This window comes from Sinocyclocheilus grahami, unplaced genomic scaffold, assembly GCF_001515645.1.
Source record: "Sinocyclocheilus grahami isolate Dianchi unplaced genomic scaffold, SAMN03320097.WGS_v1.1 scaffold556.1, whole genome shotgun sequence".
Lineage (NCBI taxonomy): Eukaryota > Metazoa > Chordata > Actinopteri > Cypriniformes > Cyprinidae > Sinocyclocheilus > Sinocyclocheilus grahami.
The window spans coordinates 654,152-674,843 of NW_015505735.1; the positions used below are offsets into that span (position 1 = coordinate 654,152).

The 20,692-nt window shown below is 37.6% G+C and overlaps 2 protein-coding genes across 3 annotated transcripts; both read right to left on the reverse strand.

The window, feature by feature from the left end:
• Positions 1-566: 566 nt before the first annotated feature.
• On the reverse strand, positions 567-15,137 carry LOC107556167 (estrogen receptor-like). 2 transcript variants are annotated; one of them, XM_016239216.1, is made up of 9 exons: positions 14,439-15,137; positions 12,225-12,448; positions 7,596-7,712; positions 6,018-6,356; positions 4,648-4,786; positions 3,255-3,388; positions 2,127-2,310; positions 1,078-1,445; positions 567-1,034 (listed from the first exon to the last, which is right to left on the reverse strand). In XM_016239216.1, the coding sequence occupies exons 1-8, from the start codon at positions 14,897-14,899 to the stop codon at positions 1,082-1,084; spliced, it is 1,962 nt and encodes a 653-aa protein (XP_016094702.1). In that variant the 5' UTR covers positions 14,900-15,137; the 3' UTR covers positions 567-1,034; positions 1,078-1,081. The 2 variants fall into 2 exon arrangements, with proteins under 2 accessions (XP_016094702.1, XP_016094701.1); XM_016239215.1 differs by having other exon boundaries at positions 567-1,445.
• A 943-nt stretch (positions 15,138-16,080) lies between these two features.
• Positions 16,081-19,599, reverse strand: LOC107556129 (protein-glutamate O-methyltransferase-like). Its single transcript, XM_016239165.1, has 3 exons — positions 19,589-19,599; positions 17,582-17,747; positions 16,081-17,224 (listed from the first exon to the last, which is right to left on the reverse strand). The coding sequence occupies exons 1-3, from the start codon at positions 19,597-19,599 to the stop codon at positions 16,445-16,447; spliced, it is 957 nt and encodes a 318-aa protein (XP_016094651.1). The 3' UTR covers positions 16,081-16,444.
• Positions 19,600-20,692: the final 1,093 nt, after the last annotated feature.

A 20,692-nucleotide genomic window follows, 5' to 3' on the forward strand; every position in this document is an offset into this window, starting at 1 on the left:
CAGTGATTATAGGCTGTTATTCACTTCAAGCCTTCACAATGCTTATAAAAATCAGCATTTACATGTCTGTTAACATGGCCATAAAACCAATTACAGCACTTTAATACAGCAAAAATAGGGTTTAACATTTTGTTATAATAACCAACCAATAAGCGAACGTCTTTGCAAAAAAAAAAGAAAAAAGAAGCCTAATAATGCACTAATATCACCACTAATCACAGAGCATTTTCCACCATTTGAGTCAAAATGACATATTAACATATTAAAAAGAAAGCAGTGGTCTTTATATATATATATATATATATATATAATCTGCAAAAATGTCAACAATTCCGTGTTTTTCTGTCAATATGGTGTGCTGTGTGTACATTAATGAGGAAAAAAAATTAACTTAAATGATTTTATCAAATGGCTGCAATATAACAAAGAGTGAAAAATTTAAGGGGGTCTGAATACTTTCCGTACCCACTGTATATACAGTATATATATATGATTGCGAGAATAAATTGCCTTTTTCTTTGTTCCAAGAGTAACATTTCTCCTGTTTTCAGTTTTTTTTTTCTTTCTCACACTTTATATTATAGTGTTCATGTTACGTTATATTAAGCGCTGCTTGTAATTATACCTAACTGTTATTATTGCCATAATGCATGTAGTAATAGTAACATGAAAAAAAAGTAACACCGATGCTGCAATATGAAGTTCTTCATTCTACAGTTAATGTAACATTGCACTTACTTCTGACTGACAGCTCAGATTTGACAGTGGAATGTCAATATAACCTCACCTGTTTTTAATACAGTAACTGAATAATCCCTGGTAACTAAAGTTTAAGCAATTAAACCGTTTACCCTGCTAGTTTATGATGTACTTCACAAGCCACCTGCTCTTGTCTTTTTTTTCCCTTTTAATTTTGTTTGTTTGTTTTAGCTTAAATTTGTGATGTCAACCCTTTTTCAAAATGTCTTTCAAAACTAATGAATCAAGTGACCATAGATGTATAGCGTTTGGGAGTCTTATTTGAAGACTCAACCTGTCCATTTCTTCAAATATGTTTTTACGTTTTAAAATGCGTTCATTTCTAGATGGGTCTTCCAGAATCTAAAGTGTTCTCTGATAAGGCACAAGGAGAGACTTCAGTTCCACCTTCAAATCTATTAGACAGCACTGACTGGTTCACAGTCGTGAGTTGTTGGATTGTACATAGATCAGGGGTCTGGACTCTGGCCGTGTTGGGCTGCATGGCTCCAGGGCCTCTGGAGGGGCTGCTGCTGCTGCTGCTGGCTGTGGGTGTAGACGAAGAGTCTTTCTCACTCTGTGCCCACAGTCGCTGCACTTTTCCTGAAGAATGGAATCGCTGGGCGTCCAGCATCTCTAACAAAAGGTCATACAGTGGGACTCGATTCTTACATTTCATTCGGTATAAGTGCTCCATTCCTTTGTTGCTTTAAAAAAAAAAAATAATGCAGATGTAACGTGCATGACTGTAAGCAGTAATAATTCAGCAACAAAAATCCTTATTTAATGATTGCTAATGAATATAAGAACTAAGGGCCCATCAAATGGGTAAAGAATATAAATTGGTATTTTTTTAATATAAAAAAACTTGTGAGCTGTGCATACACTGATGTTGAAATATTTGGGCTGAGTAGGATTTTTTCATGTTTTTTGAAACATTAGTCTCTTATCTGGATTTATTTAATAAAAATTGCCCCACTGCTACAGTAAATACAGTAATATTGTGAACTGTTATTTTACTTTAACTGTTTGAATATGAATTTGAATATCTTTGTTTGAATATATTTTAAAATGTAATTTTTTCCTGAAATGGTAAAGCTGTATTTTCAGCATCATTACTCCAGTCTTCATTTTCACATGATCCTTCAGAAATCATTCTAATATGCTGATTTGCTGCTCATGAAAAATTATCAATGTTGAAAGCATTTATTTGTAAAATTAAATACAGCAATGTAAAAGATTTTACTGCCACTTTTGATCATTTTAATGCGTCCTTGTTGAATAAAAGTATTAATTTCTTTAAAAAAATGATCATCTTATTGACCCCAAACTTTTAAATGGTAGTGTGTATGAAATGATGTTTGTGTTAATTTTTATTTGTTATTTACCTCATGTGTCTGATGTTTGTGAGCAGCAGCAGGAGCTGGGCCTGACGGCGGGACTGCAGCTGTAGGGAGGCACCCGGTTTACTGATGCAGTAAATGAGGGCATCAGTGATGCTGTCCAGCATGCACTGCACCATGAAGCTGTCCATTAGGGGCTCCACTGAACTGGAGCAGAATGAAAATGCACCTGATCAGACAGAAAAAGATAAGCAATAACTATTTAAACGTTTCATATGAACTGACACCTAGGACATGTTATACAGAGGTGACGAATAAAATCTATCATGGTTTCTAAAAAAAAAATCTGTAAAACCAGGCCACTGTATTTTTGATCAAATAAAGGCCACCTTGGTGAGCATAAGAGACCTTCAAAAACATTTGTGACCCTGGACCACAAAACCAGTCATAAGGGTCGGTTTTTTGAAATTGAGATTTATGCATCATCTGAAAGCATTGATGTAAGGTTTGTTAGGATAGGACAATATTTGGCTGAGATACAACTATTTGAATATCTGGAATCTGAGGGTGCAAAAAAAAATCTAAATATTGAGAAAATCGCCTTTAAAGTTGTCCAAATGACGTTCTTAGCAATGCATATTACTAATCAAAAATTACGTTTTGATGTATTTACGGTAGGAAATTTACAAAATATCTTTTTGGAACATGATTTACTTAATATCCTAATGATTTTTGGCATAAAAGAAAAAGCAATAATTTTGACCCATGTATTTTTGGCTATTGCTACAAATATACCCCAGCGACTTAAGACTGGTTTTGTGATCCAGGGTCACATAAAAATCTTATAGACCCCAAACTTTTGAACAGTAGTGTATATTAAATAAGAGATTCCAAAATAAAGGATTCTGAAGTGGTTTGTTTTGTTGTAATTATTGGCTGACTGTACATTAAATCTTGTAATTACATATAACAAAAAGTAAAAAATGAAACGTTTCACTTTCTTTTGTGTTTTCAACCTTCAGTTGGACTGGATCCTACATGACTGACCAGCCAGAATCAAATATTCCAGGGAGCATTCCAAAAAAAATATATATATATATATATACAGTATATATATATATATATCACTGGAAGCTCCAAAGTTTCTTCACTTTCTGTGACATGCAGACTCACCAGAATTGAGAAGTATGATGGCTTTGAGACATACGAATTCCTCCAGCTTGAGTTTGAGACTACGGAAGCGAGCCACAGTCGCCAAGAGCATGTCGAAAATCTCAGTCATCCCCTCGACACATTCTCCTTCACTCCTGGAAAGAGGTAGACCAGCTCTTTATCCATGCCAGGAGATTGTTTGTGCCATTTACTGTGATATGTGCCTTAAAATAGGAGATGGTCCTCACTGCAGAACACAAGATCCAGGGGGTGTGGTTGGATCCAGATCCAACTCCTCCCACCTTACATGTACCTAAACCTACCCGTCTCCACCCCTAAACCTACCAATCTCCACCCCCTAGATGTGGATCCAACCCCGCCCCCTGGATCTTGTGTTCTGCAATGAAGGGGCTACTGTAAAATAGCCCTGTTTTTTTTCTCTTCCCACCTCCTCTAGTGAAGCTGTAAACACTGTACATACTGCTTACTGTTTACTTTGCATGAGACTGGACCTCTAATGGACTCTCTGTAGATCATCGTCTTTCATTAGCTCTTATCCTTTCTTAGCAGTCTCCTTTCTTTCTCTCATTCAGCCATCTTATCTTTACAGACCCATCCAAATTTTTACTCACCATTTCTCCGTCCTCCAGGATGCTTTATTAAACTGTCAATCTCACGACTCTTTCTTTTTACGGATGCTGGTTTTGATTAGATTCGTATTCCCTTAGTGATGACGCTGTTCTTCTGAAACCCTTTAAAGAGCCTGTTCCCAACTGGGTCCTCTTTAATTACAATCTACTTGTGACATGGTCTTCTGAAGAGGAGCACTAGACACTCAGGTAAATAGTTCACATCCTTTTTAACAATTTAGTTTTCGTTTCATAATCATTCAATTTCATTTTGTGAGGCATGCCTCTCTGCTGGGTCAAATCCCTTCTGCATGGGGAAAAACACTACATTGCAACTCAATGTTCTTTATGATATTGAAGCAAAAAATAAGCACATGTAGAGAGAATGTATCAGGTCGATATGACATCTCAAAAAGCCCACAATCACACTCACAGCATCAGTATCAAGTAAAATTGCCTGAGACTAAAATAAAGCCCTGAGTTTCATTCGAAGATAACAGGAGTCCCTGCAGGTTTCTGTCATTGCATGTTAGTGCTTTTTCATTATTCTTAACAGTCAAGTGAAGCTAAATTAATTCAAAACAATGTAATGTGTTTTCAAAGCTTCTCAAAGTGTGGTTGCACACTTTTACATGTCTGACTAGATGTGAGTCATTAGATTGGATTCAAGGTTAATGATTTTTTATTATAGCCTCACTAAATGAGTTGTTCCAATATGGATGTATAAAAAGTGGAAATACTTATTTTACAGTGGCCTACAAGAGAAGGTGCAGAATACCCAGTACCTATCCAGGATGAGATCCTGAGCAAAGATGAGTTTTCCAGGTGAATGAATAGACCTCCATATGAGGCCGATCATCAATACCTCCAGCCAAGAGCTCTCCAACAACTGAACCTGATCATGCAGAGAGAGATCCTGGAACCCTGTTGACAAGTTTGAGGTCAGTCGAATATTGTTTTTCTAAGAAATGATTAGGTTTCGTCAGCAAGGATGCGTTAAATTGTTCAAAAGTGACAGTAACGAGTTTGATTTATAATTTTAATAATAAGACAATAATAAGAAATGTTTCTTGAGCAGCAAATCAGCATATTTGAATGATTTCTAAAGTATCAGGTGACACTGAAGACTGGAGTAATGGCTGCCGAAAATTCAGCTTTGCCATCACAGGAGTAAATTACATTATAAAATATATTTAAATTTAGTTAACACTTACCTTAAATTGTAATATTATTTCATAATATTTCTGCTTTTACTCTATTTTCAATTAAATAAATGCAGCCTTGGTGAGCATAAGAGACACTGTAAAACTGTGTTAAATGGAAGTGTAAGTTGTGTAGCAACAGCAATAACAAGGTAAAGTAGATTTTTACATTTTCTGAATAAAATGAAGTGGCGCATCTGCAAAATGATTCTGTGTTCTGGGCAGCTGTTATGTGGTTATTGCTATTGGATTATTGTCTCTATGATATTCTGGTCCCTACATATGGCTCATGTCCCTCATTCAGTGTGAATTTATAGGACTTTTCACTCATCATCTCTTAGGAAACTAACAGTGTTTGCATGAAAGCTACATGATTTGAGGTAGCATTCACGTCTGTAAAACAAGAATGGGTTGCAAATCAAATGTAATACTAGTACTATTACTAAAAGTGATGTTTGCACCACTTTACGGCATATTTCTTTCCTATAATTGAAATGATCTTCCTTGGTGATGTATAAAAAGAGTGATGAATTCCATCTTGCAGTAAATAATTATGGAACCTGAATTTTTTTTTAAAGTTTTGTCCGCTGTATCTCATGAGATAAATTGTTTACTTCTCCGAGGAGGGTTAATGAAGACATCTGAAAATCAAATATAATGGCTCCCTTAAAACTCCCAGCAGGTCTTTTAATGTGTGCAAACTCAGCTGGAGGCCAAATCAAACTGAGGCGCAGCACAGATCCCTGTAATAACACCCATGTCCTTTATCTTCACACCATTGACCTTGTCATTTGAATCTCTGCCACCTGTGCTGTGGAAACCTGCTACCACGGTTACAAAGCTGTCACCGGGGGTTCTTTTCCTAGAAGTGCTCCCTTCAGATTTAAAACCCTCTCCCTTGATGTTGCACTCACAATTAAAGCAACTTTAATTGATCTTTGAAAGAATTTTACCTGGGACTTTCTTAGCCCAGGCGATCATGTGGACGAGTTCTTTGTCAGCCATGTTTGTGAGCAGGGACATCATGGTGATCTCGGTGTACGGGCGGCTGTGTTTCTGTCGTGAGCAGACAGCCGGCGGCTCTGCCCCCAGAAGCATCACCAGCAACTGGTCAGGAGGCATGCATAAAGCACTGACCACACCGCCGCTACTCTTCTTCCTCTTGTCCTGCGGGGGAGCTGTTCTCAAACCGGTACGGCTTGACTGCTCACTGTAGCTCTTGATATGATCTTCATTACCGCTCCTCCTCCTCTCACGCCTGATAGCGCGGCCTCCGCGGTCCTTACGAATACCTGCAATGGAAAACATGCAGGTTATCACTTTTATCATATCCTATTTTCAAACTATTTGACAAAGCAGAGAAAGATGAAAGACTTCAGAAAGCTCGTCACGGCCTGATTTTGCACCGTTCAGAATAAAAAGAAAAACTTTTAAATCTAATTTCAATTAAACTAACAGGATGCAGCATCATTTTTCCATGTGAATTATCCATAAGCAATTAATATTTTTTATTTAATAATTTACAAATTATTAAATGTGACCCTGGACCACAAAACCAGTCTTAAGTCGCTGGGGTATATTTGTAGCAATAGCCAAAAATACATTATATGGGTCAAAATGATTAATTTTTCTTTTATGCCAAAAATCATTAGGATATTAAGTAAAGATCATGTTCCATGAAGATATTTTGTAAATTTCCTACTGTAAATATATTCAAACTTAATTTTTGATTCGTAATATGCATTGCTAAGAACTTCATTTGGACAATTTTAAAGGCGATTTTCTCAATTTTTATTTTATTTTTTTGTCAGATTCCACGTATATTCAAATCTCGGTCAAATATTATCATATCCTAACAAATTATACATCAATGGAAAGCTTATTTATTCAGCTTTCAGATGATGTATAAATCTCAATTTCGAAAAATTGACCCTTATGACTGGTTTTGAGGTCCAGGGTCACAATTATAAAAAGTAAAATTAAATATAATTTAATCAATTAAATTTCAATTAAATGTAAATGTAATTACACACACCACACAGCACTGTATTTTTTCCAGTGTGAATTATTCCTGAACAATTAACATGGAAACGCTACCTTCACACATTTTTATTCAATATTTTACACATTATTAATTGTAAAAAGTACAATTTAAAAAATAATTTAATACATTAAATATGAATTAAATGTTTATTTAATTTCTCTCACACACACACAAAGAAATGTAAATGTATTAACTAAGGTTTAAGGAAAAGGTTTAAGAAATAAAACGTAAATAAAAGAGTACTTAATAAGTAATAGTCCACACAAATTAGTAAATTCCTCAACTGTCATTCACTGTTGTGGCCAGTTGCATTCAAATTTACACTTATTAACTGAAGGGGAGTCAATTCTTAAATTCTGAATGTTGCCTATGCCTAGATAGAAGTAGGGGAAACTCTCCTCTAGATCATAACAGATGGTGCATATATGTGTATGTGAGAAATAAACAGAGAGGAAGGGAGAGAAAGCTAGGAATATATTTTATGTACCTCCTTTCATCATGCCTACTTCATAACACTTGCGTAGTCTGCATGCTTGGCAGCTCTTCCTGCGGTTTCTGTCAATAGTGCACTGGTTGGTCGCTGGACAAACATACTCATTGTGACCTAGAGGCAGAGAAATGAAGTAGGGCTTGTTTTTGATCATTCTTTTACCCTCAAATTCTTGCTTAAACAGTAAAATGCTTATTGCTTTTTTTTTTTAAAGATCAGTTTTCAGAGATGTTTTCCCTTTTTAACTTTGTATTAGCGATATGTAAATACTGTTCCGTCAGAAGCAACAAAGAGTTCAGTGCAGCGCATCAACAGCTTTGGATCTGATTAAGCGCTGAGAGCAGGTACATGCTGTTCCAGCGCTCCAAATGAAATTTTAAATTAGATGATTGTGTCTCAGCCAGAAATGTCACATACACTCTGACATCCAAACCACTGTAATTCTACAACAGAGAATCCAAAACATATGAAAATAAAAAAGAATAATGTTGGTAAATGCAGGTTACTAAGCTATTTTGGGTGACCAGCACAGATGACCTGGAATCTGTAAAGAGCAAATCACCACCGTGCCCTTTAAAAACACTTTGGTTACTCTCTGAAACTATTGCCCAACAATGTAGACAGGCATTCAAACTTGACTGGAAAAAAACTGTGAATATAAGGATCTGAAATTGTAACATTTTATTGCAGGGACCTTATTATATTAAACAATTACATATAAGCTAAAAATTATATATAGGCTAATTTTTAAAAATCTTATAAGAAACCCAATACAAATTGCTTAAAGTAAAAATTAATTTACTCTGCCATTCTCTCTGCCTTCCTGTCCTGATGGTCTGTCTCTCCTAAACATCTTGGCACTCTATCATTCTGCACTCCCTTTTACTTACTGTAATTCCCCTCACCCAGTGTGTCCTAAAACCCATTTGTCAGGTACACACTTACAGTCATTTTCCTCCAGTTTGCTGCTCAGTTTTCCTCACCAGAATGGCAGTTAAAGTCAGCATCAGTAACCTGCCCCAGGAAAGAGCTCATCAGGAGCTTGCATGTCAAGGTCAAGCTCAAAACATCTACCTGGCCTCTTATCTCACCAAACCCACCCAGATCTGCACCCCCTGCCAATGCAATACAGAACTGCAAATAAGGTGAAGGCAGAAACATCTGTGCTTCATTGTACATATCAGGCAGCCTTTCATCATATCTAGCACAGGTGAGACTTTCATTTTCACCTCTTTCTAACAGCTTTAAAAGGAAGGACAGTAGGGAACAGGCAAGTAAGATTATCTGTGGCACATACTCCCACATTTGAAATTGTATTTGAAAGCATAAGGGCTTGACTTGAAAATCATAATTAGAAAATCAATGAAAATCTAATTATTTAAAATTTTGCCAGCACCCATATATTTTTGGTCACATTTTTAGACTAAGAAACTGTGTGGACTAAACCTCTTTCCAAGGATGAATTTGTTTTTGGTATTGCAGACCTACGTTTGTAATTATTATTATTAGAGGTTTATTAAAATTATGAATTGGTTGTTGTTATGTGTATGTATAGACAAAAAAAATACTAGTATTCAATCAATAAATGCAGTTTACCTTTTTTGAACAAGTGTGCATAAAGGGATAGTTCACCCAAAAATGAAAATTACCCCATGATTTACTCACCTTCAAGCCATCCTAGGTGTATTTGACATTCTTCTTTCAGACGAATACATCTTAATATAAATGAATTTACACGAATATAAACCTTAATCGCTAGCTTCCACTAACTGTCATACACACAGAGAGTAGCGTCCAGTGGATGACGTAGGCAAACGCGGTGACGAATGCGGAAGTGACGAACGTGGAAGCGCAGAGGAGAAAGCAAAACAAAACACCAGTCATTAATTAGTAGTACAAAATGAGGATTTGTAAAGAAAAATGTCGGAGGATTTCAATATAAGCCAAAGGACACTGGTTTTCCTTTGCTGTAAACAAAACTTGTTTCTTGTGAGACTAGCATATTCTCACCGGAGCTTACGCTACGCCTACGTCCTACGTCATCCACTGTACGCCACTCTCTCGTGAACACAAGTACGACAGCAGAAGTTAGAGATTAAGGTTTATAAAGTTGTAGATATGGATATTTTTCTTACACAAACGCATCGCTTAGCTTCGGGAGGCCTTTATTAACCCCCCGGAGCCGTGTGAACTTCTTTTATAATGGATTGGTTCAGTTTTTTGGACTTCAAATTTTGGGCTACCATCCACTCCCATTATAAAGCTTAGAAGAGCCAGGATGTTTTTTAATATAACTCTGATTGTATTCGTCTGAAAGAAGAAAGTCATATACATCTAGGATGACTAGAGGGTAAGTAAATCATGGCGTAATTTTAATTTTTGGGTGAACTAACCCTTTAAAATACTTAACGCTATTACTACTTAACTGATACTACGGTAGCTTAATGTTAGTTCCACTCCTCGAATTTGATTGACTGAGTGGCGATCTAACAGCACTGTCTGAGAGGTCATTCACACAGAACGCGTTTTCTACGTAAACATGCGCTAGGGTATTGGTAGTGCACGACATGAGTCTCGCCAAAGACACTAGAAGGCAAGCCTGCAACCTTTAGCCAAAAAAGCATAACGGCTAATGCTAACGCTTCCGGTTTGCCAGTTATATGGGAAAGGAGACCAAAGGCAGTTTTATTTTTTAATGGATGTCAGTGGAGGAGAGGCTTCATTACACTGAATAAACAGCTTTTTAGAGCAAACAGTTTATCATTTAATGAATCGACAACTTATCGCCTAATCTCCAATATGTTTTACACCAAGCAATACTTTTGGATTGAACCATTTTTAGAGTTTACACCGAAACATTGCCGTTTTATAAGAGAATTCACTGACTTTTTGCAACAGGTGGGACCGTTGACGGTTTTCACCAATAGTAAGTACTACAGACCCTCTCATCTCACTAAAGTAAGACAATCTCTGGTCTCGTGTCTTTTGCACACGGCGTTCTAAAAATGTGGCACTCAAGTTAAGCAATTCCCCACTCAAAAATGCTTAGTTCCGTGAAGCGATGCAACGGACACTGGTGGGTCACGTGACAGTATCAACATGGCGGATGTAGTACGTCTGGATTTAATTTATACTATATAGAACAGGGGTGCCCAAACTCGGTCCTGGAGGGCCGGTGTCCTGCAGAGTTTAGCTCCAACCCTAATCAAACACACCTGAAGAAGCTAATCAAGGTCTTACTAGGTACACTAGAAACTTCCAGGCAGGTGTGTTGAGGCAAGCTGGAGCTAAACTCTGCAGGACACCGGCCCTCCAAGACCAAGTTTGGGCACCCCTGATATAGAACATACTTTTTTAACGGTCATGAAGTAAATTCAAATTCAAATGTAGTACAAACTCAGACAGTACGCAAAGTCTGCATTCTTGGGCTCACACCCTGAACCCTCGCAGTCTTCCTCTGAGGACACCGCAGGTAGGGTGTCCCATTTGTCATTTTAGCTTTCAGAAGGGTGCTTGCAAGCACCCCCTTTGCGGCCGCTATTTGCCCTCAATGAGCACTTCTGAGGTGAGCTCCTCAGCAGACTTCTACCCAACAGCAAAAAGCGGCATTATGTCATGAAAGTGTGGTTCATGAAAGAGGAAGGCCGCGAGGGTTTAGGGTGTGATTTGGGACAGGTCCAAATTGTATGCTGGGGTCCGCTCGGTGGACGTGTTCCACACATGTGCAGTAGATCGGCTTGAACAGTAAACAATCATGGCGACGTCCATGCAGGAGGAAGAGCAATTTCCCTCCGCAAATTATTGCACATCTAGCTGTCTTTATATTGTTTTATCGACAGATTATTGAGGTGTGGGTAGCGACGCACTTCTTCACACAGACTCTCTTCAAATTCGATGTCCATGTTGTTTTTCCAGCGCATATGCAGTTGATGCTTTTTTAACCTAGTGACGATCACAAAAAATGGGAGGTATGTGGATGTCTGCAAAGATCCTCCGCTTACACCCTCCAATGATGATTTTTACGTCACATGGACTCTAGCGGAACCTTGCGCACACAGAAAGTATAACACTAGCTAAAGTGCGCTGCAAAGGGGGCGCTCACGAGCACATTTCTGAAAGCTAAATTGACGAATGGGACATCCTACGGTCTCGAGGATTTAATGGACATGCGCACGCGGCAGCCAATGTAAGTCTGCAAGAGCGCAAGTCCACATGAAGTGTGCCATTTGGGACAGGGCCTAGGTGGGATATTTTAGGGCACGCTTTCTTACATCGTTATGCCAGTAGGTGGCGACTACGGCCATCCTTTTAAATTAGGCAGGTATTTAATAATTCACTGAACCAATTTGTTCACAAACACAAATTCATTCAAAAACAAAATGCCATTGCAAGTTCTTCGGAGACATGAATGATTGATTCTGCTTCATTTGAATATATTTTAATTGGTGGAGAAAAAACAGACAAAATGACTGCCATAAATGTAAGTTACTTAATATTCACTTTTGTTTTGAATGGTTTAAGCAATATGAAATTCGTAATCTGTTTTTGTGAACACTTGCAACAGAATCATAGTCATAGACATGCTGGTATTCAGAACAGCAAGACTGTGTGCAACAGACTGGTTACCTTGAATGCTTCTCTTGAAGAAAGCTTTACATCCCTCACAGGACCAGACTCCATAATGATAGCCAGAGGCATAGTCACTGCACACCGCACAGAAGCGCGTCTCCTTCTCTGAATCAAACCCTCCTGTGCCTCTTGATCCGGAGTACAACTCCTGCCTGTCAGTGGCACTGCACAGCTCCTCACACAAACCAACACCTGCCTGCTGAGAAGATACCACACTGGACCTACAGACAGAAAGAGGATAGAAGTCAATATAGAGCGCAGTGGATGATGATAGCAACCAGGCTAAGCACCAGGCAGCTCACCACTGCAGAGAAACTGACTTTTGTGTTGTACTGATTCACTAGTAGTCATGCTTCATGTTACAAATAATTAAAGCTGCACCAGTATTAAATCTGGCCAATATCGATGTGGATAATTATTTCCATCTTAGCTAGATTTTAAAATCAATTCTATTTTATCTAAGTACATCTAAAAATAAACAATAAAAGCTAAAATCAGTAGGTTTAAAGGTGACAAGTGAACTTAGGCTTCGCAACATTATTTATTAAATAGAGGAAAAAAGAGGAAATGCACAATTAAATATCCAACACTGGCCAATATTGGAAAAAAATAACTAATATCGTCCGATAACCAATATGGTACCATAACATTGTGCATCCCTATAAATAAATAAATAATAAATATAAATTATACAAAAGACTTTGTAATTTTGTAATATTCAAGGAGAATATGTACGTGACTGCAAACGGGACAAGTGTGGCCATCCCCATTTCCTTCTGACCTCTTGTTCCAGTGTTAGTAAATATTTATTTTATCTTTAATTCTGATGTCCAACAGATTTATTGCGTAACCTCAATAATGGACTGCAGTGCTGTGCAATGTCATCACATGACAACTGGGGTCCCCAAGCAGCCTAAAGCAATGGATGAATTGCCACATTTTAAAGTGAAGTTAATATTCTCATCATGTCAGAAGTAAACAACAAATTTATACAATAGGCTTTACTAATAATAGTCTATTCAACATATGCTGTAATTTTTATTAATATATTAACTGTCCCTAGATATTCTCTCAGTTCTTCTGAAAGTGAAAAATGTTCTTCCTGTGTGTTCAGACAGTACCACTGTTGTTTTCACTAACTGTACTTTCCTCAAGGTCTAGAGACAGAATTTGATCAGATGCTCTTCAAATGTACATTTCTTTCTGTGACGGGTGTAATTCAGTGCCCACGTCGTATTGTGGTGTTTACAATCCTGACCTTCTTCTTTCCAAGAAGTTAAGAAATACTAATAACAGCACAAACCTAGAACATAAAATAACAACAAATAAAATAAACTCTAATTAGTCAGAGAGCACTCGATATGACCTGCAGGGAAGACATGTGTGAACCACCATAAAATGAAGTAATACATATTCTCCAGTTCTAAAAGAAAACAAATGCCAAAGACCATCTAGCATTAAATGCTGGTCATACACAACCCACAAACCTATAGCCACAACCTATTAGGCACATAAAAAAGATGTTTACTCAATGCAGTATTCTATGTGTATGAAATACATGAAACACATTATTTTTACCATACATTTTACCTTTGAAATATTGTCAATCTCCATAATGGCTAAAAAAAAAAATAGATTAAATGTTCAAATGTTGGCTAATAATGGTACTCGATTTATTACAAAGTCATGTTTGTAAGCAAATTAAGCATGTTCAGAAAATGTGTATAATGTGGCAGAAATGTTTCACCAGGCTTTGTGTATGTAAGGTGTTGTTTATAAAAATTAACCTCTGTGAGCAGGTATCCAAGCAGGATTTGAGTGCTAAACCAAACATTATGCCTCAATGAATAATAAATCAGGTTTAGATGAGCTCCAGAACCTCCTCATCTGATTAACTGAACACCTGGCGATATTTTCATGTCTGTTTTATAATCTTAAACATCTTATATAGTTTATTTTCCTATTTACTATTTTAGTTTAACCTGGATTTCACCATGAAAATGGAGACTTGATGTTTAAGATACACACAAAAATCTCAAAATGTTCATTTTCAATGTTTATAAAAGTTTTTAAATCCAATATATCTCTTAAAGTTGTGTATAAATTCATAAACTTGTAACTATTCTTTTCTTTCAGAACTTCGAATTCTTCACCTACAAAACCATCCAAAACATGAACAGTATCAGAGCTCGTATTTAAAGCTGAACTGACCTGTAGACGGTGCTAGAAGGGGTGCCCAGGTAGTAGGACACCTGGTGGGTCGAGTGGTGTCCACCACGATGGTTCAGGTATGGGGACAACTGAGGGCTGGAGGGTGCAAAGATGAGAGGGCTGCAGGATCCAGTGCCTAACGACTGCAGATGTTCTTCAACAGGGGGCGCGTGGGGGTCCGGGGGAGCTGGGTAGTATCCGACCGAGGCAGGCGCGGCGGGTGACGACGTGCCGTAGGTCTGTGTGGGGTTTGGGAACTCATAGGATTCATCAAGATAGTTGACAGAGGAGCTGATGCCCCCCACGCTGTGCTCCTCCTTAGGGTACATGGGTGAGACTGTGTGGGCAGCTGGTGGTGAGGAAAGTCCCTCCAGGTCTTCTCTCTCTGGGCTCGGGCTGGTCCTGAGTCGCTGCCTGGCACCAGCAGCCTCTCCGCTGGTCTGCCCTCCAGACATCACCATGGAAACACACACACAGAGAGCATGACTTAAGGGACTATCTGTTCATAAGCAACCATCAAAAGACCGTTTCTGTCTTTTTTTATTAAGCTCAGTTTTTTTTACCTCCCACTGTCTTTCTCAAACTCTCTCCCCCTTGTTCTGCTTTGCGTCCGCCCTGCTGTTCTGCCTACTCCTCCTAAAAATACCTTCCTCTCTCTTCCAGTCCGCCTTGGGCTTAAAGGACAAAATGTGATGTTTTTCTAAGATGTGTGAGTCTGCTTTCATTTTTCCTTCTTTCTTTCTTAAAATACTCTTTGCTTATTTTTCTTTTCCATTTTCTATCTCTGTATTTCTTTAGTAGGGCCTATCTAAAACTGCTATTCTAACAAAAATGTATTTTTGTAGTCTTAAATATTACACTTTAGAAAGGATAAAATACAATGAGCAGCCGTACAAGTGAAAGATGTATAGTCAAGTCTGATGTGAGGTGCTTTTCTATTAAACAGGAAACGGAGAGGACGGGGAAACTGAAACTACTAATAATAGAAAGAACTGCCTGATTATAAACCACTAGAGACACAAGGAATATTATTTCTTGTGGAAACTCAAAAGAAAAGAATCAGTTGTTAAATCCTTTATATAGTCCTCTGATTTATAAGTTTAGCCCCATCACAAGTAGCATCCCCTCGCTGATGTATCTCTGACTTCCTGTGTACTTTTTACTTTCACTGTCTGTGGCGCTGACTAAAAAAAAAAAGGAGTCAAAACTGTTTGCATTTTAACAAGTGTGAGTACATTCGGATGGTATCCTTACTAGCATCTGTTTCCAGAATGCTCATAAATAAGCTTAAAAAGAAATCATCATGGTGCAATCTTCATCACAACAGACTCCGGAAAACCTGGTAAACTTGCTTTGAAATTGCTAGTCAATCCAGTGTAAACAATGAACCCTAACCCTAACTCTCTGAGATGGTGTATATATATGGCCAGTATTTTTTATCAGCCAGAAAGCAGAATGTATTTCCTTTCTCATGACAGAAAATCATTGTGAATTTGTGTTTTGGTTAATGATTAGTACATTTGAAAATTCCCGAATTGCATATCTCGCTCTTCTCTATTGCTATTTGGTCAATAGCAGAAGTTCAAATTCAGGTTCATACCAAACAACACACATATGGATTCTTATGAATTGTGTTTTTTTGGGCATGTTTACATCTGTATTTTTAAGCAACCATACTTGTACGAAATACAGATCAACAGTACAAACAAAAAAATCATAGATTGTGTAAACTATGATCAAAAGATTGTCAGGTTTCAAAATGCCATTATTCTATTCTAAGGACATTAATTAGGTTAAGATTTATTTCAGTGTTTGATATGCAGAATCGGTAGGATTCATTACGTGATTTGCTTCCAAACAAAACAACTGTTGCATACAAATACAAGCAAAGATAAAACAACAACACATTTGTTTGGCATGTTGGTAACTGAACCAGCATCCTTAGTGCATTTTAGTCCTTCATCTCTTGCTTCCTAGTAATTTCTCTCTTTTCTTTAAAAACAACCCTACTGTTCTCTGTGTGGACTGCAAAACTGAACCACAGCATATTTGCCATTAGTCATCCAGTCTGGATCCTGAGAGCTGAGCTTCTCAGCCTGGCCTAGCTGTAAGCCCACCTGAACATCAGCCTTCAGTGTCCTGAGACTGCAGAGAGGGGCAGGTTGGAACCCCCTCAACGCTTGATCAAACCGAACCGTGTGCTCCCATTTCCTATCTCCAGTAAGCTTCCTGTAGTTAAGGTCGCCTTTGAAGATAATCAGATCAGAGCCCTGGAGCGTGCTGTAGAGATCAGCTGCATCCACCGCCATGTCACAGAACTCATGGGGCAAGGTCCAAAAAGAGTGGTCATGGTAGGACCAGGTACCCTCCTTCATGAAATGCTTCCATTGGACGCCGCTGGCTGACATCCACTTGTGGTTGGATGCCACGGTCTGCATGATGGTCCACTCAAAGTCTTGTTTGGTGACGTCTGAGACGAACCACGGGATGGACTTGCCATGAAATCGGATTTGCTTGGCTAGTCCGGCAGAAACAAGAAAGCTAGCAAGGACTAGATCGGTTACAAGCTCAAAACCAGCGTTGTCTAAAACAATGTCCACTCTGGCATTCTTTATCCCTGAGGATCTCGATCCTTGAGCAGCAACCAGCATTGACCAAACCATGTTGGAGTCATCCACTAGGATGCAGCGCTGGAGATCAGGAAGAGAATCGATGGGACTGGACTTTTGTGAGTTGTCCTGACCGGCAGAGATGGACAGATCACACTTGTTTCCCCACAGAGAGACCTTCAAAATACACAGTAAACCAGATTATGTGACATTATTGTATTACCAACAGCGTAATATCAAATAAGTACAAAAGTGTGTGCTGAAAACAATAGCCACCCCTAGGCATGTTACTTAGCACCACAAACTGGATGTCATTTGGGTAACAAGATTTTCTGTTCTAAATTAAAGATGTGACTCTTTAAGCTTATGGTTATGGCTCACTGAACTCAATTAGAATCTTCCATTTTCACGCAAACAAGAACAGATGATTTTCCTAGTTTTTGGTATTGTGTTCTGATGACAATGTCCCATAAACAATTGTTTTTAATGGCAAAGATCATTATATGTTGCAGCTAAAATCATGAAGACACTGACCTGAAGTAACTTGAGAAAACTGTCTCGCAGCTGAATCTCAGTCATATTCTCCATGTTGGTGATGAGCTCCTGAAGGTATGTACAGAGGGATTTAATCGCCTGTTGAGATTCAAAGAAGCTTTGCATCTTTCCCTCATTAAACTCGTCAAACTTATCTATTGGTGGACTGTGGAATCATAATGAAACAAGTCCGTTAAACAATTCAAAATGTACCAATGCAACATGGAGAGTACAATTAATCTTGGTTAATTATTAATGTTATTATTAATTACAAAAATACTTTTAATAAGATTGCACTTTAAATGACTATCAGTGCCTTTAATTTACAATGGATCTAAAATTGATGCAAACTATTTCACTTATTACTACACTATTGCATATCGAAGGCAAGTCATTCCTTTAAATTCATTTAGACCTGTTCATATTTCAGAGGTCTTCCTTATATAAATCTGTCCTTTTATTTAAAAATATTTATATATATATATATATATATATATATATATATATATCACTACATCCACATCCAGCAGCAGCATTGCCACTGAAATGAATGTGTCAAAAGCTGGTTAGTCACCTGTATAGACTGCATTTCTAGACAGGCATTATATGCGCGTTTCGGCTATGCATGACTTGGAACTGTCAATGTTGCCCAAAAATGCTGTTTAGGTAGGCGGTTGTTTTGGAACACAGACATTGACAGATTGGTAGGTATGGCGTTATTTTAATGACAAAAGTCACACAAAACCGGCTGCACGTGTTAAAACGTGTCTCTCCTCTCACTCAAACTGTCCTGTGCACTCGCAAATCTCTCTGTGCTCATGCGCTAGATATTCCTTCTTTTTTCGCACCTGAATTAAAAGTTTAAACGCAATTTTTAAAAAGTATCTCAAAACAGATTTGTTCACTAAAGGCCTTTCCTTGATTTTTGTTTTAACATAAACTGGTTATTGCACTTTGTTTTACTACTTTATCTCTTTTATGTTTGTATTTGCATTTTCTTTTCTGTGAATGCACATATGCATCTCTCTGTAAAATACTTTGTAAACACTTTTAAAAGGTGCTATATAAATAAAGCTTTAAACAATCAGACCTCCACAACTGACCGATGAAAATACTATGTGAAATCTAATTGGCTGAGAGGGAACTGAACCTGGAATTCTTTTGACAATCAAAGATGGATCTTTAATTTATTTCCAGTTTAATAATATTTAGCAATGTTAATGAAATGTGGCCTATATTAGAAATGGCTAGGAATTGGGTGCTTGGATGATTTGTACATATAAATAACCTCTGTCCAACTGGTTGGTCTCTGAGCAACTTATCTAAAAACAACTTAGCCTATAGTCTATGGCTCTAAAGACTTCATATAAAAGATCAATGTTATGTCATAATATGTCAGATACCTCGACTGAATTTAAATTCATTGCAATAAATTCTCAGTTGATATGATGGCAGTAACAATTCCTATCAAATCAACACCAAATGCAAAAATAGACGTAAATGATGCAAGATATAACAAAATAAATGTTCTGGTAGAATTACTGTTTGGACATTTATTGGGAGTTTTTAAATTTATTTTTAAATCCAGTGTTTGTTTTCAGTTCTGATTTTAAGATTTTTTTTTCATGAAAACCCACTTTATATTAGATAAACATTCAATGTCACTCTCAAACAGTGAATATACAGTTATATGACAGTTACATGTAATTACATTATCTGCAAATGCATTAAACCCATAGAATATAATGTAGAAATGTTATGTCAAATATGGGAAATTCATTATAGTGTTATATTTGGTCTCCACATCTTCGACTTAGTAGTATTAAATAAAGAAATTACAGATTTATCTTTGAAATCTGATTGGTTGATAACATTTGACAACGTTTAATTCAGGTGCGAAAAGAAGGAATATCTAGCGCATGAGCACAGAGAGATTTGCGAGTGCACAGGACAGTTTGAGTGAGAGGAGAGACACGCTTTAAGTGTCCGCGTCCGGTTCATAGTTACCAAATCCGCATATTATACGCGTCTTTGGGCTTCTTTTTTTTGTAAAGTTGCGTGAAAAAATCCCAGGTTGCGGTTTTTTGGGCTTATTTTAAAAAATATGGTTGCTTGTTAGGGAAATCTGACAAGCAACTTCGTTTCTTTATTTATGTTCGCCGTATTCTCCAATGCATTGGTTGACACTCTGTCTGCTCACAGTTAATAGCCAACCAGTGCAATATTATAAGTGCTGCAGCGTAATTTGCCTCATTGGAGAAAATCATGTTCAAAAAGAAGGCGCGTGATGCTGTAATCCAAGCGATGATAGAAGTAGACGTAGAGGAGTGGGAGGACTTTCTTTTAGCCTAATTTTGAATTTGTTCAATGTTTTTGTAATGTATTAATTATCATGTGCTGTAATAAAAAAACAAGTAGTCCTATACCCTATACCAGGGGTGGCGAACGTCGGTCCTGGAGAGCCGCAGCCCTGCAGAGTTTTGCTTCAACCCTAATCAAACACACCTGAACAAGCTAATCAAGGTCTGAACAGTTACTAGGAAGCTACAGGCAGGTGAGTTTTAATTAGGGTTGGAGCTGAACTCTGCAGGGCTGCGGCTCTCCAGGACCGGAGTTCGCCACCCCTGCCCTATACTAATACTAAAACTATATAGCCTATACATTTGGTTCGAATAGCCTATATTTTAGTAAGCTATACATATGTGGCTATGTTACAGTTCCCCTTTGAAGCTCTTGTGTTGCTCTCATTTTCCATCTCTCCAAACCTATTCTGCTCACTGGTGATTGGAGATGAGTTTTTTGTTCTCACTTTGTTGCATTTTGCTGATTTTTCTAAAATAACATATCTGTTTTTGCTTTTCAGATAAAAGAGTGGTTTCAGTTTAATATGTTGCAGGTTCATTTATTGGTAATAAATAACATTGATGATTAATCATCAAAAAAAATATTGGGCTTGTTTTTTTTTTAAGCTGCGGTTGTTTATTTTGACTTCTTACAGTTTATAAATGTGTGAATTTCTGTCATTATGGTTCTTTTCCATAACACTGAATGTTGTAACAAAGATAATAAAGAGCTGGTTATTATTATTAAGTCTCTTTCCGGCTCAGACTG

Coding starts and splice junctions, on each gene's coding strand:
- LOC107556167 (XM_016239216.1), bottom strand. CDS start 14,899: ATGGTGATGTCTGGAGGGCAGACCAGCGGAGAGGCTGCTGGTGCCAGG. Junction 7,713..12,224: donor CTTCAAGAGAAGCATTCAAG/GTAACCAGTCTG, acceptor CTCTGCCTCTAG/GTCACAATGAGTATGTTTGT. Junction 3,389..4,647: donor CAGGATCTCATCCTGGATAG/GTACTGGGTATT, acceptor ACCTCTTTCCAG/GAGTGAAGGAGAATGTGTCG.
- LOC107556129 (XM_016239165.1), bottom strand. Junction 17,225..17,581: donor GTTTTCTCAAGTTACTTCAG/GTCAGTGTCTTC, acceptor TGTATTTTGAAG/GTCTCTCTGTGGGGAAACAA.